Source organism: Lathamus discolor, chromosome 1, assembly GCF_037157495.1.
Source record: "Lathamus discolor isolate bLatDis1 chromosome 1, bLatDis1.hap1, whole genome shotgun sequence".
In the NCBI taxonomy this organism is placed as follows: domain Eukaryota; kingdom Metazoa; phylum Chordata; class Aves; order Psittaciformes; family Psittacidae; genus Lathamus; species Lathamus discolor.
Genome location: NC_088884.1, coordinates 69,047,683 through 69,061,792, shown reverse-complemented (window position 1 = coordinate 69,061,792; position 14,110 = coordinate 69,047,683). Strand labels below are relative to the sequence as shown.

General features: G+C 48.5%; 1 protein-coding gene across 1 annotated transcript; it reads left to right on the top strand.

Annotated features, from left to right (window-relative positions):
- Nucleotides 1-5,306: 5,306 nt before the first annotated feature.
- Nucleotides 5,307-13,886, top strand: TAB1 (TGF-beta activated kinase 1 (MAP3K7) binding protein 1). The gene is made up of 11 exons (XM_065677826.1): nt 5,307-5,411; nt 6,209-6,345; nt 6,532-6,685; nt 7,313-7,399; nt 7,694-7,832; nt 8,316-8,429; nt 10,782-10,893; nt 11,002-11,146; nt 11,526-11,748; nt 12,038-12,194; nt 13,219-13,886. The coding sequence occupies exons 1-11, from the start codon at nt 5,379-5,381 to the stop codon at nt 13,424-13,426; spliced, it is 1,509 nt and encodes a 502-aa protein (XP_065533898.1). The 5' UTR covers nt 5,307-5,378; the 3' UTR covers nt 13,427-13,886.
- The last annotated feature ends 224 nt before the right edge of the window (nt 13,887-14,110 follow it).

Below are 14,110 nucleotides of genomic sequence, written 5' to 3'. Positions count from 1 at the left end.
GCTTGGCCTAAGTTTCAAAGCACACACACCGTCAAGTGTCTCTTACCTAACCAGTAGAAAGACATGAGAAGGAGCTTGACATGCTGTATTAGAAGTGGCCTCTTGCTGTGAAAGGGATATGGCTACAGGAGGTGTGGGTGGGGGACATATAGGAATATAGGATACGAACTTACATGAAAACAAACATCTGTATTTCCACACCTGGGCAAGCAGACCTGTTTATTCTTTTGATGTGTCTTTACCTTCATTCCTTTACATTTGACCATCACTTGGGTGTCCAGCGTACAGCCTAGCACACACTTGCAAAACATAACCATGTGCTGGGAAACGAGAGCTCTCAGTGCCCTGCCGGCAGTTGGTAACTGAAAACCCACCATTGAAAAGGATCTCCTTTCAACGGGCTCTGCAATCAAAGTAAAACTCAAAATCCCACCCTCTGTCAATGCTTAAGTAAAGCTTCCTTCTCATCCCCTTTCAACTGTCACTCTAGTACCTGAAGTGTCACATTTCCCAGCCCATGTGCAGTCTGAGGCCGGGAAGCAGAGGTGCATGACAGAGAACAGGCTCTATCTGGTCCTCCAAAGTGTCACCCCTTTTGGGGCCACAACTGAGCACGAACACACTGCAGCTTCACATCAGATTATATGCAAAAGCATTGATAGACCCATCTGTTTCTTGACTAATCTTTTGTTTGGACAAAGACCCTTCCTACAGCCCCAGTTTTGAGGGTGGGAGCGCTGTGGAGATACTGTGCCCACAGAAAGGCACGTATCTGTGTCAGCGACAGGTGGAGTTAAAAACTGGTGAGGCAAGATGTTGAAAACGGATTTGAGATGAGTAAGACTCCAACATTACTAGTTTGTTTGTGTCTTCTAATCATCTGAAATCTCTTTAATTTTGCTTGCTGGTATTTCAAGCTTTTATGAGTCATGTTTTGAAGCTTCTCCCAGCAGCTGTGACGTCTAGAAACACAATTCTATTATGAACATGTTGGGGGTTTTTGTTTGTTTGTTCTAAAGTTCACAAAATCTCAGGACTCGAGATGAGACTTTGTTTAGTGTATCAAGGAATTCAAGAAAATCGTATGTTTTGGCACAACTAAATCAACCCTATTTCCCTGCCTCAAAAATGCAGCTGGCCTGAAGCTCTGTATAAACTGCTTTGCAGTGATATTTGGCTCATTCTTGGGGGATCAGCACTTCACCATTCCCCCTTCCCCTGACAGCAGCTCTCCACATTGGCCCTCTAGCTTTCTGGAGGGTGTTGGGGGGTTGGGGGAAGGAAGCTGCTGTTTCCAGCTCTCCTTCCAGAATGCTTGTTCTCTATTTCTCTGCCATTCCAGCCTACCTGTAAATAGTGGCCTGCAGAGAAGAGTGAGGAGCATCTGTGCCCATGGGAAGCACCAGGCTGAAGTTGGTAGAGGCAGCTGGGGAGACCTGGGAGTGGAGCTGTGTGAGGGCTTGCAATGCCACCCCCTCCACCATCCCTTTCTGCTATAAGGAGCAGAGCAAGTGCAGCAAACTGGCTCTACTAGAGAGACCCTTCTTTTTTTTCCATATCACCTCCTGCAAGCCTTGCCAAAAATCATGAATTTCCTTTCTAGCCCCAACCTCCATTATGATCAAAAGGCAGGAAAAAATAAAAATCTCCCTACACATATCTCACATGTGGTCAGTAGAGAGAAAATAAATGAGTGTCGATGCCAGTGATCCTGTATTTGCTTCCCATTATGTATGGTTTCTGAGCACTTACGTGAGCACTGTTCTGGGACTGCCCCATGCTCCGGGCTCCCCACGGGCATGTTTTTCATGTCATGTTGTTCATGTTTGATCCCACATCCCAGCAGTGACCGTGCTGCTTCCTTTTCTACAGAGAAAACATTAATAAACCCAGGAAGGCAGCAGTACAGCTTGGCACCAGCAATTCTGTGTGTAGAATCCCTAGCACTGGGGACAAAGAAACAGTGAGAAACAATAATTATAAAAAGATAGGGAGGTAGAGAGGGCGAGAGGGGGGGAATAAGAAATGTGGGAGTTTAACATGAGAGAGGGAGCTGTGGATCTGGTAGTCATTGAATCATATAATTCATTTATCGGTTCATGGATGATGAGGATCCGTGACCAATATCCTGCATTCTTGGGGAGATTTTAGCTGCATAAGAATACAACACGGTTTATTTCTAAGAGGATTTACAGAACATAAGAAGCATAAATAGACCAAAGGATAAAATAAGCTTGATCAATATAACCAATAAAGACTCTGTCAGCGCAGTATTTCATCTTGCAAGTGCTGCATACGGCTATGAGCAGATATTCATGAAGCAGCACACCAGCTTCCGTAGCACTTTTCTTCAGAGGGCTGTGAAATTCTGGACAAATATGCATTTAGCACTGCAAGCAGCTGCGTTTGGTAAATCTTACTACTCGCTTCTTGCAGGCCAAGTAGTTAACTGCCTCGCTCAAGGTTAGGGCAGAAGCTCAGTGACACAACCACAGCAATAACCAGACAGAATCTGGGACAAGTATTTTTACCAAGGAAAGAAACGTTTTGCACCAGGTCTGTGTTCCAGCTCAAAGGGGCAGGAAAAAAATAAACCAGAATGACAAAGATTAGTGACTAGGAGCTGAAGCCAGACATTTAAATTAGGAACAGGGCACATTTTTAACTGCAAGAGGTGACTAGTCATTGTGCAAACAAGGAAAGTGGCAGCTTTCTTATCTTGTATCTTCAGGAACATTGTTTTGCTCTTGCATTGAGATCACATTCTGCCCTATCACACCCACATGCAGATTCTGCTCCTGGTAGTCTCAAAAGGACTCACTTATGGATTTAAGAAGACAGAAATGATTCCTGAATTCCCGGTCCTGCAATGCGATACATGCTGGCAGCCTCTAAGCATACTTGCTGACTTCAGTGGCGCTCTGAGCAAGGACAGGGTCTGCCTGTGCTCATCAAGGTGCATGACTGCAACCTTGAATGTCATTAAAAAGGCATGAGCTTCTGCTGCAATGCTGGAAAACTGTCATCGTGTTTTAAAGCCGACAGACTTTCCTGTTGCTTCTTAATGACATGGACAATGCTGTTCTGCACGTATTTCTGCAGCACCAGGAACTCTTCTTGATATTGGTAAGAAAACATGATTTACCAGTACTCAACCTGTCCATGCTACTTTTGATTTTAATGCAGGCTTGAGTCCCATTCCTTTAATTATTTGTACCCACTCACAGCTTTGCCCACAGGAATCCTTGAAATGACATCAGTGAGACCAAGCTTACACAGAAAGCTGAACATGTGAGAACTTATTTGTAGACTGAGGTTTTACATTTAGCATTTTCTTCTATCTTTGGCCAATATAACCTTTAAAAATGTAATTCTGCCTGTGTGCCTAAGTCCACTTGAATGGCTGAATATCCGTGAACCTTGCATGAAGCGGAAGGATGTGTAATCTTTGTATATTTGGAAGAAAGAGATGTAACAAAGCAATAGAAAAAGGATTTACAGGAAAAGGAGCTGGAGTACTCCAGCCAGCAGGATCCCTGGCAGCAGAAACCATTGTTCCATAGAATGAGGTTAATTAACTGGGTAATTTCTAAAGTGCGTTTGAATCTAATATATTTGCCACAACGCTGTCATTAAAAGAGTATCAAGCCACTGCTGGAAGCCCAGACTACTTACAACTCCCACCCTCACCACAACTGCACTGCTACACATGGCTAAAACTGCACGTCTCTCACACTGCAGCACTTTCAGCCTTGATCCACACAGGGAAACGTGCTCTTCCCCAAGCCCCCCACTGCTGCAGCCTGTTTGCCAACCATCACTCACTTCAGGGTCTGTCACTCACACACCTGGTGGGCTCTTCCGCTGACTTGTAATGCTAAGAAAGTGGTAGGAATGATTCTTGTGTCTTCCCTCCTGCTCCAGCTGAGCTCATTCAGTTGGAAACTGTTCCTCCTGTAACAGGCTACCACAGCCTAGAAATCATCTTACAGAAGAGCAAAACCAGTGATCTTTGGCTTTGTCTATATTGTTAAAACAAGCAAAGAAGTGATTGCTGGGCCTGACTCAGGACTACCAAGGACTGCTCCAGACTGCGGTGGGTATTGAGAATCACCTGTCAGCTGTTCTACACGCCATCCCACAGATGGCCTGAGGGTATGGTTCCACTACATCCTTGTTATGACCTGCAAAAGAGAGTGGGAAGGGTCTGTGGATTGGTTCAGCAGGAGAGAGACTCCAAGCAGAGATGAACGGGTGCCTGTTGTAATGTCTATGGAGCAGCAGTGGGACTGAGAGCTGGAATCTTGGTCTTCCCTAGAGGCTGCACAGAACAGCATAGAATCATAGAATAGTTTGGGTTGGAAGGGACCTTCAAAGGTCATCTAGTCCAACCCCCAACATGACATGGTGCTAAGAAAAACATTTCATCAGCAGGATCCCTCAGGGCACTCTGGTTCCCAAAGTGACCCCATTTAATAGGACTCTCACAACCCTGCCCTTCCTTTCCCCTCCACGCACACTTGCCGTGGTGGCCGAAAGGTGCTTCTTTCTCACATGACTAAGGCTTTAAGGTAAGAAATGGAGATTTCTAATAATATATAAACGTATATGTAACTACATACACAGCTAATTTTATAATTAGCTAAATACATAGGTGTAAATAGCTTCCCTGCGAGCTGAGACAGTTGGGGCTACTCAGCCTGGAGAAGGCTCTGCGGAGACCTTAGAGCAGCTCCCAGTGCCTAAAGGGGCCAACAAGAAATCTGGAGGGGCTTTTCACAAGGACATGTAGGGATGGGATCAGGAGGAATGGCTTTAAACTGAAATAAGGTAGATTTAGATTAGATATTAGGAAGAAATTCTTCCCCGTGAGGGTGCTGAGGGCACAGGTTGCCCAGAGGAGCTGTGGCTGCCCCATCCCTGGCAGTGTTCAAGGCCAGGTTGGACGGGGCTTGGAGCACCCTGCTCTAGTGGAAGGTGTCCCTGCCCGCGGCGGGGGTTGGAACTGGGTGAGCTTCCCCGTGGTACCTCCGCCGGGAGCCGCTCAGCACCGCTCCAACCACACTCCCGAGCCCCCACAGCACCAGCACCAGCACCAGCACCAGCACCAGCACCAGCACCAGCACCAGCACCAGCACCAGCACCAGCACCAGCACCAGCACCAGCACCACAGAAGCCCCTCCGACACAGCCGCACCGCGCAGAGCTGGGACCGAGGCGCCGGACCCCGCCCCTCCCACCCATTGGCCTGCGCGCCGGTGGGCGGAGCCGGGCCGGTGGGGGCGGGTTCTTGAGGAGTGGCCGCTCTACCCGGCAGACTTGTCTGCTCTGGGGGACACGGGGCGGGCGGCGGGAGGAGGAGGTGGCTCCTGCTCCAAGATGGCGGCCCAGAGGAGGAGTCTGCTGCAGAGTGTGAGTGGCACCTTTCCCCCCTCCATGCACACGCACCCCCCAGGTGGGTGCGAGGGGGTACTCGGGTCTCCCTCTCGTCTGCCCCCTGCGGTGCCATGTGGGGAAAGGGGAGGTCCGGCGAGGGTGGGGAGCGTCCCCTCTCAGCGGGGACGTGGGCTGCTGCCCTCCTGCCCCCTGTGCCGCCTGAGGGCAGGGGGTCCTAGCTTGCGGGGCACCCTGCGTGGTCGTGATCAGGAGCCCGGGTTGGGCCGCCGTTCTGCAGCGCTGTGGGGCCGCAGGTGGCTGTGGGGCCGTGCCTGTGCAGCGGGCTTGGGGCTGCTCCACTGTGGGAGTGGGCAGCTGGGGGTTGCAGGCCGCGTATGCGTGACCTGGCAGTGTGCGCCAAGGAGATGGTGGTCCCAGGGATGGCTGCCAGCAGCAGGGCCCCGGTCCCTTGTCCCGTGAAAGTGGACTCCAGTGGGGAACCAGCGCCTTCCATGCCATCGATGTTGAAGGTCTGGGTGCACCAGGTGTGTAGCTAAGTATAGTGTTGTGCTGTATGGAGTGTGAAACTCAGGTGCAAATCTCACTTCTGGTTTCTTGTTAGCAAGAGCTCAGCTTCACAGGGAAGGGAAGTGGTAAGTGATGCAGTTCTGCAGCGGGGAATACAAAGTTATTGGCTGGGGTGGTGTGCTGCCCAGTTGGCAAAGGAAGAAGGGTTGAGAAGAGGGTGGGGATGGACTTGTAACCTGTGCTGGACCAGGATCCTCACTTAAGGCTGCTTGGGGTTTTTACTTTCTCTTTGCTCTGTCTCCCAGGAACAGCAGCCAAGTTGGACAGATGATTTACCATCCTGCCATCTCTCTGGGGTTGGCTCAGCTCCAAACCGTTCCTACAGTGCTGATGGCAAGGGGACAGAGGGTCACCCATTGGAAGACAACTGGTTAAAATTCAGGTAAGCAGATTGCACCTGGGACAGAGGCTCCTGCCAACGCAAGGGCAGGTAAAAGCCGTATTCAGTTTGTCACACAGGACTCCGAAGACAAGGGTGGGGCCTGAGTGTGCAGGAGGTGTCTGGAGGAACTTGTTACTGTGTTTCACAGACATCTGTGACCTCTTTGCTTCTGTGATCTTTTGACAGGAGCGAGAACAACTGCTACCTCTATGGTGTCTTCAATGGCTATGATGGTAACCGAGTCACCAACTTTGTGGGTCAGAGGCTTTCTGCAGAACTGCTGCTGGGTCAGCTACACGCAGATCATAGTGATGCTGATGTGCGTCGAGTTCTGCTGCAGGTAAAGAAGCTTTGGCTTTGAACAGCTCCTGCTTCTCACACTACCCACCTCCTCTTTCTGCTGCCAGGGGAGCAGCATCTGGTTTCTGGGGAGGTTGGAAACATCTGCCAATGGTTGCAGTTGCGCTCATCCTGAGCAGCTGTGGGGCTTTGTTTCACTCCCGCCTCATATCCATCTGTCCCTCTGGCTCTCTCAGCACACTGCTGAGAGCTCTCCAGAAAGCTGCAGCTAGTCTGCGCTGGACATGTAGGAGCAAGTCAGCCTGCCAAGGAGATGACAGTGGGTGAAAGGGAAAAGTTAATGTGTGGGGAGATGGATTTGTGAGTGTGCTTTCCTGAGTGACAGGCAAGTTCTTACGATCAGCACACAAGATCAGATAGGTCTCTGACATTGCTGTGAACGTGATTTAAATGTTTTTGTCGCCTATTTTGAGTTGCTGCAGATTGTTTTTACAAGCTGCTAACTAGTTGTGCTGAAATAATTGTGTTTCAATGTTGATGTAGTGATCCTCGAACGTACAGTGATCATCCACCCTCATGAGCTTGTCCTAGGGAGGTGGCGATGGGCAGCCTTAAAGGTCTGTAGGCATTGGATAAAAGCTTAGTTTGTCTTTATGGCCTTTTTTAGGCTTTTGATGTGGTGGAAAGAAGTTTCCTGGAGTCTATTGATGATGCATTGGCAGAGAAGGCCAGCCTGCAGTCCCAGCTACCAGAGGTAATGTAGCCTTAAGAACAGACTCTGCTGGAGGTCCCACCATCCAGACTGCTGGATGAGGTATGGGCATATTTATTAGTCTGGTTCAAGGGAGGCAGTAGCTGAAAATTATTTCTCCGTGGCTCTCTTTTGGGAGCTTGCATGAAGTGAAGCAAACATCTTGGTCAATTTTCCAGAGTTTCCACTGTTCATGATATGCCAAGACAAGTCCCTTCCCTACAGAATTTTGATTCCAGATATGATTTCTATACTGTGGACTGTGTGTTTCAGTTTTTCCCTCATTTTGGCTTCCAGGGTGTCCCTCACCACCAGCTGCCTCCTCAGTACCAGAAGATTGTGGAGAGATTGAAGGTTGTAGAGCAGGAGATCTCTGGAGGAGCCATGGCTATTGTGGCTGTTGTTCTCAACAACAAGCTCTATATTGCCAATGTGGGTGAGTTGTTTTTTATCAGCAGCTCAGTCTAGGTGTTTCTGAGGATGGGTGTGATTCTGGGAAGTGAAAGAAATTTGAATGTGGGGGACAGTTTCTTTGCTCTGTGGCCAAGAAATGATATGCTTGTTACTTACAGGAGCATTTGAAATCAGCCTGGCTCTTTACCTCTACAGATGTTGGCTGATGCAATGTGTTATGACCAAAGAACGGAGAGGAAAAAGGGCTGAGAAGCGGTAGTGCAGGTTCACTGAGAATTTGAGGGGTTTCTTGAGAGGTACTGGCTCAGGCCTGATTGAAGAGCTGCCTAGCAGGCTTACTATGCTGCTAGCAAGGCTACTTTTTGGAGAGAAAGCCTCATGTGCTGTCTCATGATTATTTTCTTTTCTGCCTTTATTCCCTTCTCCCATTTCTTTCCCATCTGGATATGTTCCCCCTCTTAACAGCAAAGTTATCTGGTACCTCATCTCACTGCTCCCACTTCAGGTACCAATCGGGCACTGCTATGCAAGTCCACGGTGGATGGGCTGCAGGTGACTCAGCTCAACGTGGACCATACAACAGAGAATGAGGATGAACTTTTCCGCTTCTCCCAGCTGGGTGAGTGTTGGGTTTCTTGTTCTGATCTGAGAATCCCTCCATTTATCTGGGGCACCAGGAATGACTCAAGCCACTGGAAACAATAAATGACCACAAAAAGCAGCTTATTGTGTTTTCAGTTGACAAGTTCAGTGCCTCCTCTTTCTGCATATCTAGCTATTGTGAGGCTACAGAGTTAGTAAGTTCAGCTCAATGAACCAGCAGAAAACTACCCTTTTTTTTCAAGTGTTTTGTGTCCAGCTGCCAAACTGCCATTGATTTGCCCTCCAGCTGTGTGATTGCTGGAGTCAGTAGGAAAGCAGGAGTGGAAGCATACAGCCAGAGGGCAGAACCGGGGTGGACAATATCTGATTCTTTGGAAGCAAACCACAGTTATTCTGGGTTAAGTTCGGTGTGCTGCTGCACCCTCAGGATGATGTGTTTCAATATGCCTTTGTACAGGCTGCTACAAAAAAGGCAGCTACACTTCAGACAGAGCCAGGCCAAGCACTGACATTTACTGCTTTCACATCAGTAACTATTGAACTCTTAATGCTGACATTTTGCTTTAGGCAATTTCCCTATTCCCTTACAGCATTTTACATGCTTTCTTTCTTGGTCTAGAACTAGCCCAGACCACTTGTGTGATTGCTAATACCAAATTCTTCTTGAGATAGTTCTGTACCTTTAAGTAGATCATAAAGGTATAGACAAATTCTTAAAGAAGAGCTTCACTTTCTTCATTAGGTTCATCTGGTAGATACATTCTCACATGGTGAGGCTGTTGATGTGGTGTTTTTCTGCTGCTAGGTCTTGGTTTGTTCTATTTCTCTTTCATTTCCTTTTTTACTTATATTCTTGCAGTAAGGGTATGTGCTGTGCAAGAGAAGACTAAATACAAGAATCTAGGAAAAGAGACCCTTTGACTGTCTTTCTGTTGCCAAAAATGCAGAATTTGGCTACAGTCTGTAGCAGAACAGGGGTCTCGTAGATTCACTGACTTTAACCTGGCACAGCAGTGGCTCTCCTGGCAGTCCCAGCAGAAGGGAGAGCCTGTGGAACAAACCAGTGAGCACAGGCTGTTTTGAGGGCCCAAATGAGGTTGTTATAGGGTTAGGTTGAAGCACAGTGATAAGAAGTAGTGGAGATAGCGTTTGTCATGATGGTGACTGTGCTGGACCTCTCCTGGGGGAAGGGAGGGGAAGGTCTTACGCCTTTGTGGCTCTTCGTCCAGCACATTGCAGCTTGTTTAGTGCTCCAGCAGTGCTGCTGTGATTTAGATACAACCTCTCTGGCATTCTGAAAGCCTCCCTGTGTTTGTGTCTGTCGACAGCATATATGCCCCTGCCAGGAGCTGACAAATGAGCCAGGCCATGCTGGTGAGTCAGCTTTGGTCTGCAGCAGATGGCAGAGTTGTGTCTTACTGCTGGGGTAGGTGTGGAGCCATCTGTGCAGTGAGGCTTGGTTTGACTCAGAGGGAGAGTTTCAGCTGGACCCCTGCCTTCACCTTGTCCTGAGGACAGTCATCCCTAGATGAAACCTCAAAATAACATTTTCTGCCTATTAGCTCTAGGTATAACCAGGGAAGGCGAATTGCAAGAACAGCCCAGGTAAGTGGCTCATCTGCTCTGAGTCCTGCCTCAAATAGTAGCTGCATCCAGATGGTTCCTGTTAGAACCTTCTTTGAGATGGGATTCCTTCTTAGCCCCTGCCAGAAGTATATCCCCTTAAATTTACTTAAATAAGTACTTGTCTGGTTGCTGTCCTTATTTTAGGAGTAGCCCTCATCAGTTTCAGCACCTGAGAAAATTCAGTGCCTCTTGTAGGTGGTTCTCCTTTTCTCCCTCTGCAGTCTAGTGTACTGGTGAAACTGTCATGCGGAGTTTAGGAGCAGGGATCAGTAAGAGACAGAAATAAAAGCAGAATCCTTCACATACAATTTTTTTTTTTTTCCCCCTTCCTGCCTTCTTCCATCACACAGTCCAGAACAGACAGGAGCAGATGTTCCCCTGCCTTTTCGGTGAATGCCTGTGCACCCAGGCCAGCTCCCACTGGTGGTTCTGGACCAGGATGCGGGCTTTGTCTCAGAGCCAGCCCTTGCATTCAGAGTGTGAATACTGGGCTGTGTGCGTCTCTCTCTTTCTCTTTCCTTCCTAGATAACAACTGATGAAAAGGTGTCTCTTGGAACACAGCAAACTCCTTCCTTTTCTCCCTGTTGGGCTCCTGATGATTCTTTGGCATCTCGTTTTGTCTTGCAAGTCACTCTGGCTGTGGATATTTCTTTTCTCATTCCTGACAGTGTAAGCAAAGGAAGTCCTGCAAGTTTCCCAAAGTCAATTAAATCTTTTTTTTTTTTTTTTTCAATCTGGCAGGCTTGGACGCAGGAAAAATAAAACAGGTGGGAACTATTCGTGGACAGGAAAGCACTCGGCGAATTGGAGATTACAAAGTCAAATACGGCTATACTGATATTGAACTGCTCAGGTCAGAAAAACTCAACTTTGTGGTTTCAAGCCTTGCTTTTCTTTGTGACCCCTCCATTCTTACCTACTATGTTACCATTAAATACTAAATAACACTGTCTCTTTCCAGTGCTGCTAAATCAAAGCCCATCATAGCAGAGCCTGAAATCCATGGAGGGCACTCACTGGATGGGGTGACTGGCTTCTTGGTGCTCATGTCTGAAGGGCTCTACAAGGCACTGGAGGCAGCTCATGGGCCTGGGCAGGCCAACCAGGTGAGCCTGGGAAACTTTCCCTTGGCTATGGACTCGCTACAGTGGTGTCAGCTGCTCTTGTACACACCTTGCTCCTCATCTGCCCTGTGAGTGCTGGCCAGGTTGAACACCTGTGCGCCATCCCATTCCAGTCTAATAATGTGGAGCTGCTTTGCCAAGCCAGTTCTGGGCAGCTGCCTGTCCCTTAGGAGTGGCCCTTAAAGGGAATATGATGATTCAAGGCACAAGGGCACATATGAGCAGGAGAGATTGGGAAGCATCTTGGTCATATGAGTTGCCATAAAAACTCTCAGATCAGATGGCAGGAAAAGGTTTCCTGCAAAATCTCCCAAACATCCTTCCTCTTGAGTTTTTTTTTTTTTTTATCTTCTGTGCTCAGGAGATTGCAGCCATGATAGCAACAGAGTTTGCCAAGCAGACATCACTGGATGCTGTGGCACAAGCAGTAGTGGACCGGGTTAAGAGGATCCACTGTGACACTTTTGCCAGTGGTGGGGAACGGTCCAAGTTCTGTCCCCGGCATGAAGATATGACGCTGCTTGTGAGGAATTTTGGGTACCCCCTGGGTGAGATGAGCCAGCCCACGCTGACACCAACACAAGGTACGTTGGGGAGAGAATGGAACAAAATGGAGAGTGAAAGATAAGGTCTCTTGATGCATCCAGCACTAACCTAACATTAGGAGAGGAGATACTTGGTGTATAAGGAATTTTCTTATTAAAGGGATTATTGGCTTCTGAGACCTAGTCTGTGACAACGACAGAATACAGAACAGCATTTAAGAAAGGCAGCTTAATATAAATTCTTGGGTTCTTTGGCCTTTCTTTGCCATTTGCGCCCCCAGTCATTCATGTCTCAGCCACATTTTATAACTCTTGCTTTCTCTCTTAGGAGGCCGTGTCTACCCAGTCTCTGTGCCGTATTCCAGCTCCCAAAGCACAAGCAAGACGAGTGTCACACTCTCTCTTGTCATGCCTTCCCAGGGCCAGATGGTCAATGGTGCTCACAGCAGCTCAACGCTGGATGAAGCCACCCCCACCCTCACTAAGTAAAAGTCCTCTCTTGCTACTTGCAGTTCTTTCTTGTGCCTCACACCTTGTAAAGTGATTGAAAAGCAGAGAGAGACCTGTCAGTTACCTGTCAATCATTCTCTTATCTGGAGGGTGGCCCTCATGACTGCAGTATTGACAGCCAGCATAATGTGTTAGCTGGAAAGCAGTTGTGTGAGGAGTGGGAATGAGTAAAGTGAGCAGCTCTGAAGCCAGCCCTGGCAGCATGCCCTGGGGAGCATCATCTGCTGCTGTTCGTGGTGGGCACCCTGGCAGCGAGCAGCCGCTCTCCATGGATCTTACGTGCCATGTTGGTTGCTCTGTGTGGAGGGAGTGCGGGTGTCCTCCATTTTAATAAGGAATAGGGGCTATGCAGGTCACCTGTAAGGCTGCTGGAGAAGCTACACTGCACAAGTTGGCTAGCTCACAGACAGAGGCTGGGGTAAATAAAAAGGATAAAGGTTAGAACTGGATCCTGTTTGGGTCCATTTTGCAGAATCATGCTAGTTAGGAGTTCTGGTGTAGGTTCAGCCTTTGGCTCAGGGTGGTGTGTGTACATGCTGCAAAGTGAAGAAAGCCTCTGGTTATTGTGTTCTGGTAGCTCCAGAAACAATGAGGCTGACGCACTAGAGCTGTTTTGGCTGCAACGCAGGTCACGCAAGAATAGCTTTCCTTGCTGCCAGACTCTTCCCGTAAACCTCACTGTATGGGTATGGAGAGGCCAGCAGAGTGCATGCCTCTTCCACCCAGTTATTTTTCCTGCTGTCTGTCCTCTGTTCTTTGGGCGCCTGATTGTACTTAAGGCCTTCCAGATAAAGATGAATGTCTTTTGTTGCTTATCAATTCCAAGCAGTTCTCAACATTTCTAGTGCTCTGATAGTGCAAGAAACAGCTAAAAAGTTGCCGTTTGCTAAGGATAGCTTGATCTGTGAAGAAGTTGGCACTTATTCTCATTCTTTTCTTGTCCAAAGCATTGGATGGAGAAAATAAAGATGCTTGTGTTCTCTCTCTTTCTCTCCATAGCCAAAGCCCAACTGTGACTCTTCAGTCAACTAATACTCACACGCAGAGTAGCAGCTCAAGTTCAGACGGGGGTCTCTTCCGCTCCCGGCCCACCCACTCCCTCCAGCCAGACGAAGATGGGCGTGTGGAGCCCTATGTGGATTTTGCAGAGTTTTACCGGCTTTGGAACATGGACCATGGTGAGCAGGGAGCACTGACTGTGTCCTAAGGTGGAAATCTGCCTCCTGCAGCCACCCTGCGCTCAGCTGCGTGAGCAAAGGCTGAGGCAAGACTGGGAGCGCTCCACTGAGGGCTGTGTTCTGCTGAGAGTTAACTCCTATCCAGGATGTGCTGAGCACTGGGCTGGGGAGCGTGTGCGGAGCTCTCCACATGTGTTGCCTGTGCCAGGCACCCAGTCCTGACCAACCTCGTTCCCTCAGGAGCCCTGTGAATAGGGGAAGGGGTCTTGAATGCAAATAAAAGATGCAGAGAGGGCTTCCTCTGAATAATGCAAGAGTAGGGGCCTGTACAGAGGCTGTGTGCGTGCGTGTGTAGGTGTGCATGTGTGTGCCTGCGTGTATGTGAGCTGTCATAATGTTTCCACAACTCGATTTCATAATGCTGTGATTCCAGTGTTCAACTCCATAGAAGATACCTCTATTTTGCAGAATAAATAACTTATAGCTACACTCGTTGACACCTCTGTGGCTTGCTCTCTTCCTTACAGAGTTGTGTGTGGGTGTGACAGCTGTTCCTGGTGAAACCCTCTGTTCCCCCAGAACAGGGGATTGTACCTCGCACCAGGCAAGCTTCTGTTGTAGAAGTGGCCTGAGCCCCTGCAGGTGACTTAGAGGGTAAAGTCTTTGTCCCGTATTTACTTCTTTGCTCAGCTTTGGCACTGGATTATGGCTTG

Coding starts and splice junctions, on each gene's coding strand:
- TAB1 (XM_065677826.1), top strand. CDS start 5,379: ATGGCGGCCCAGAGGAGGAGTCTGCTGCAGAGT. Junction 7,833..8,315: donor GCTCTATATTGCCAATGTGG/GTGAGTTGTTTT, acceptor CTCCCACTTCAG/GTACCAATCGGGCACTGCTA. Junction 11,147..11,525: donor GGCCTGGGCAGGCCAACCAG/GTGAGCCTGGGA, acceptor TTCTGTGCTCAG/GAGATTGCAGCCATGATAGC.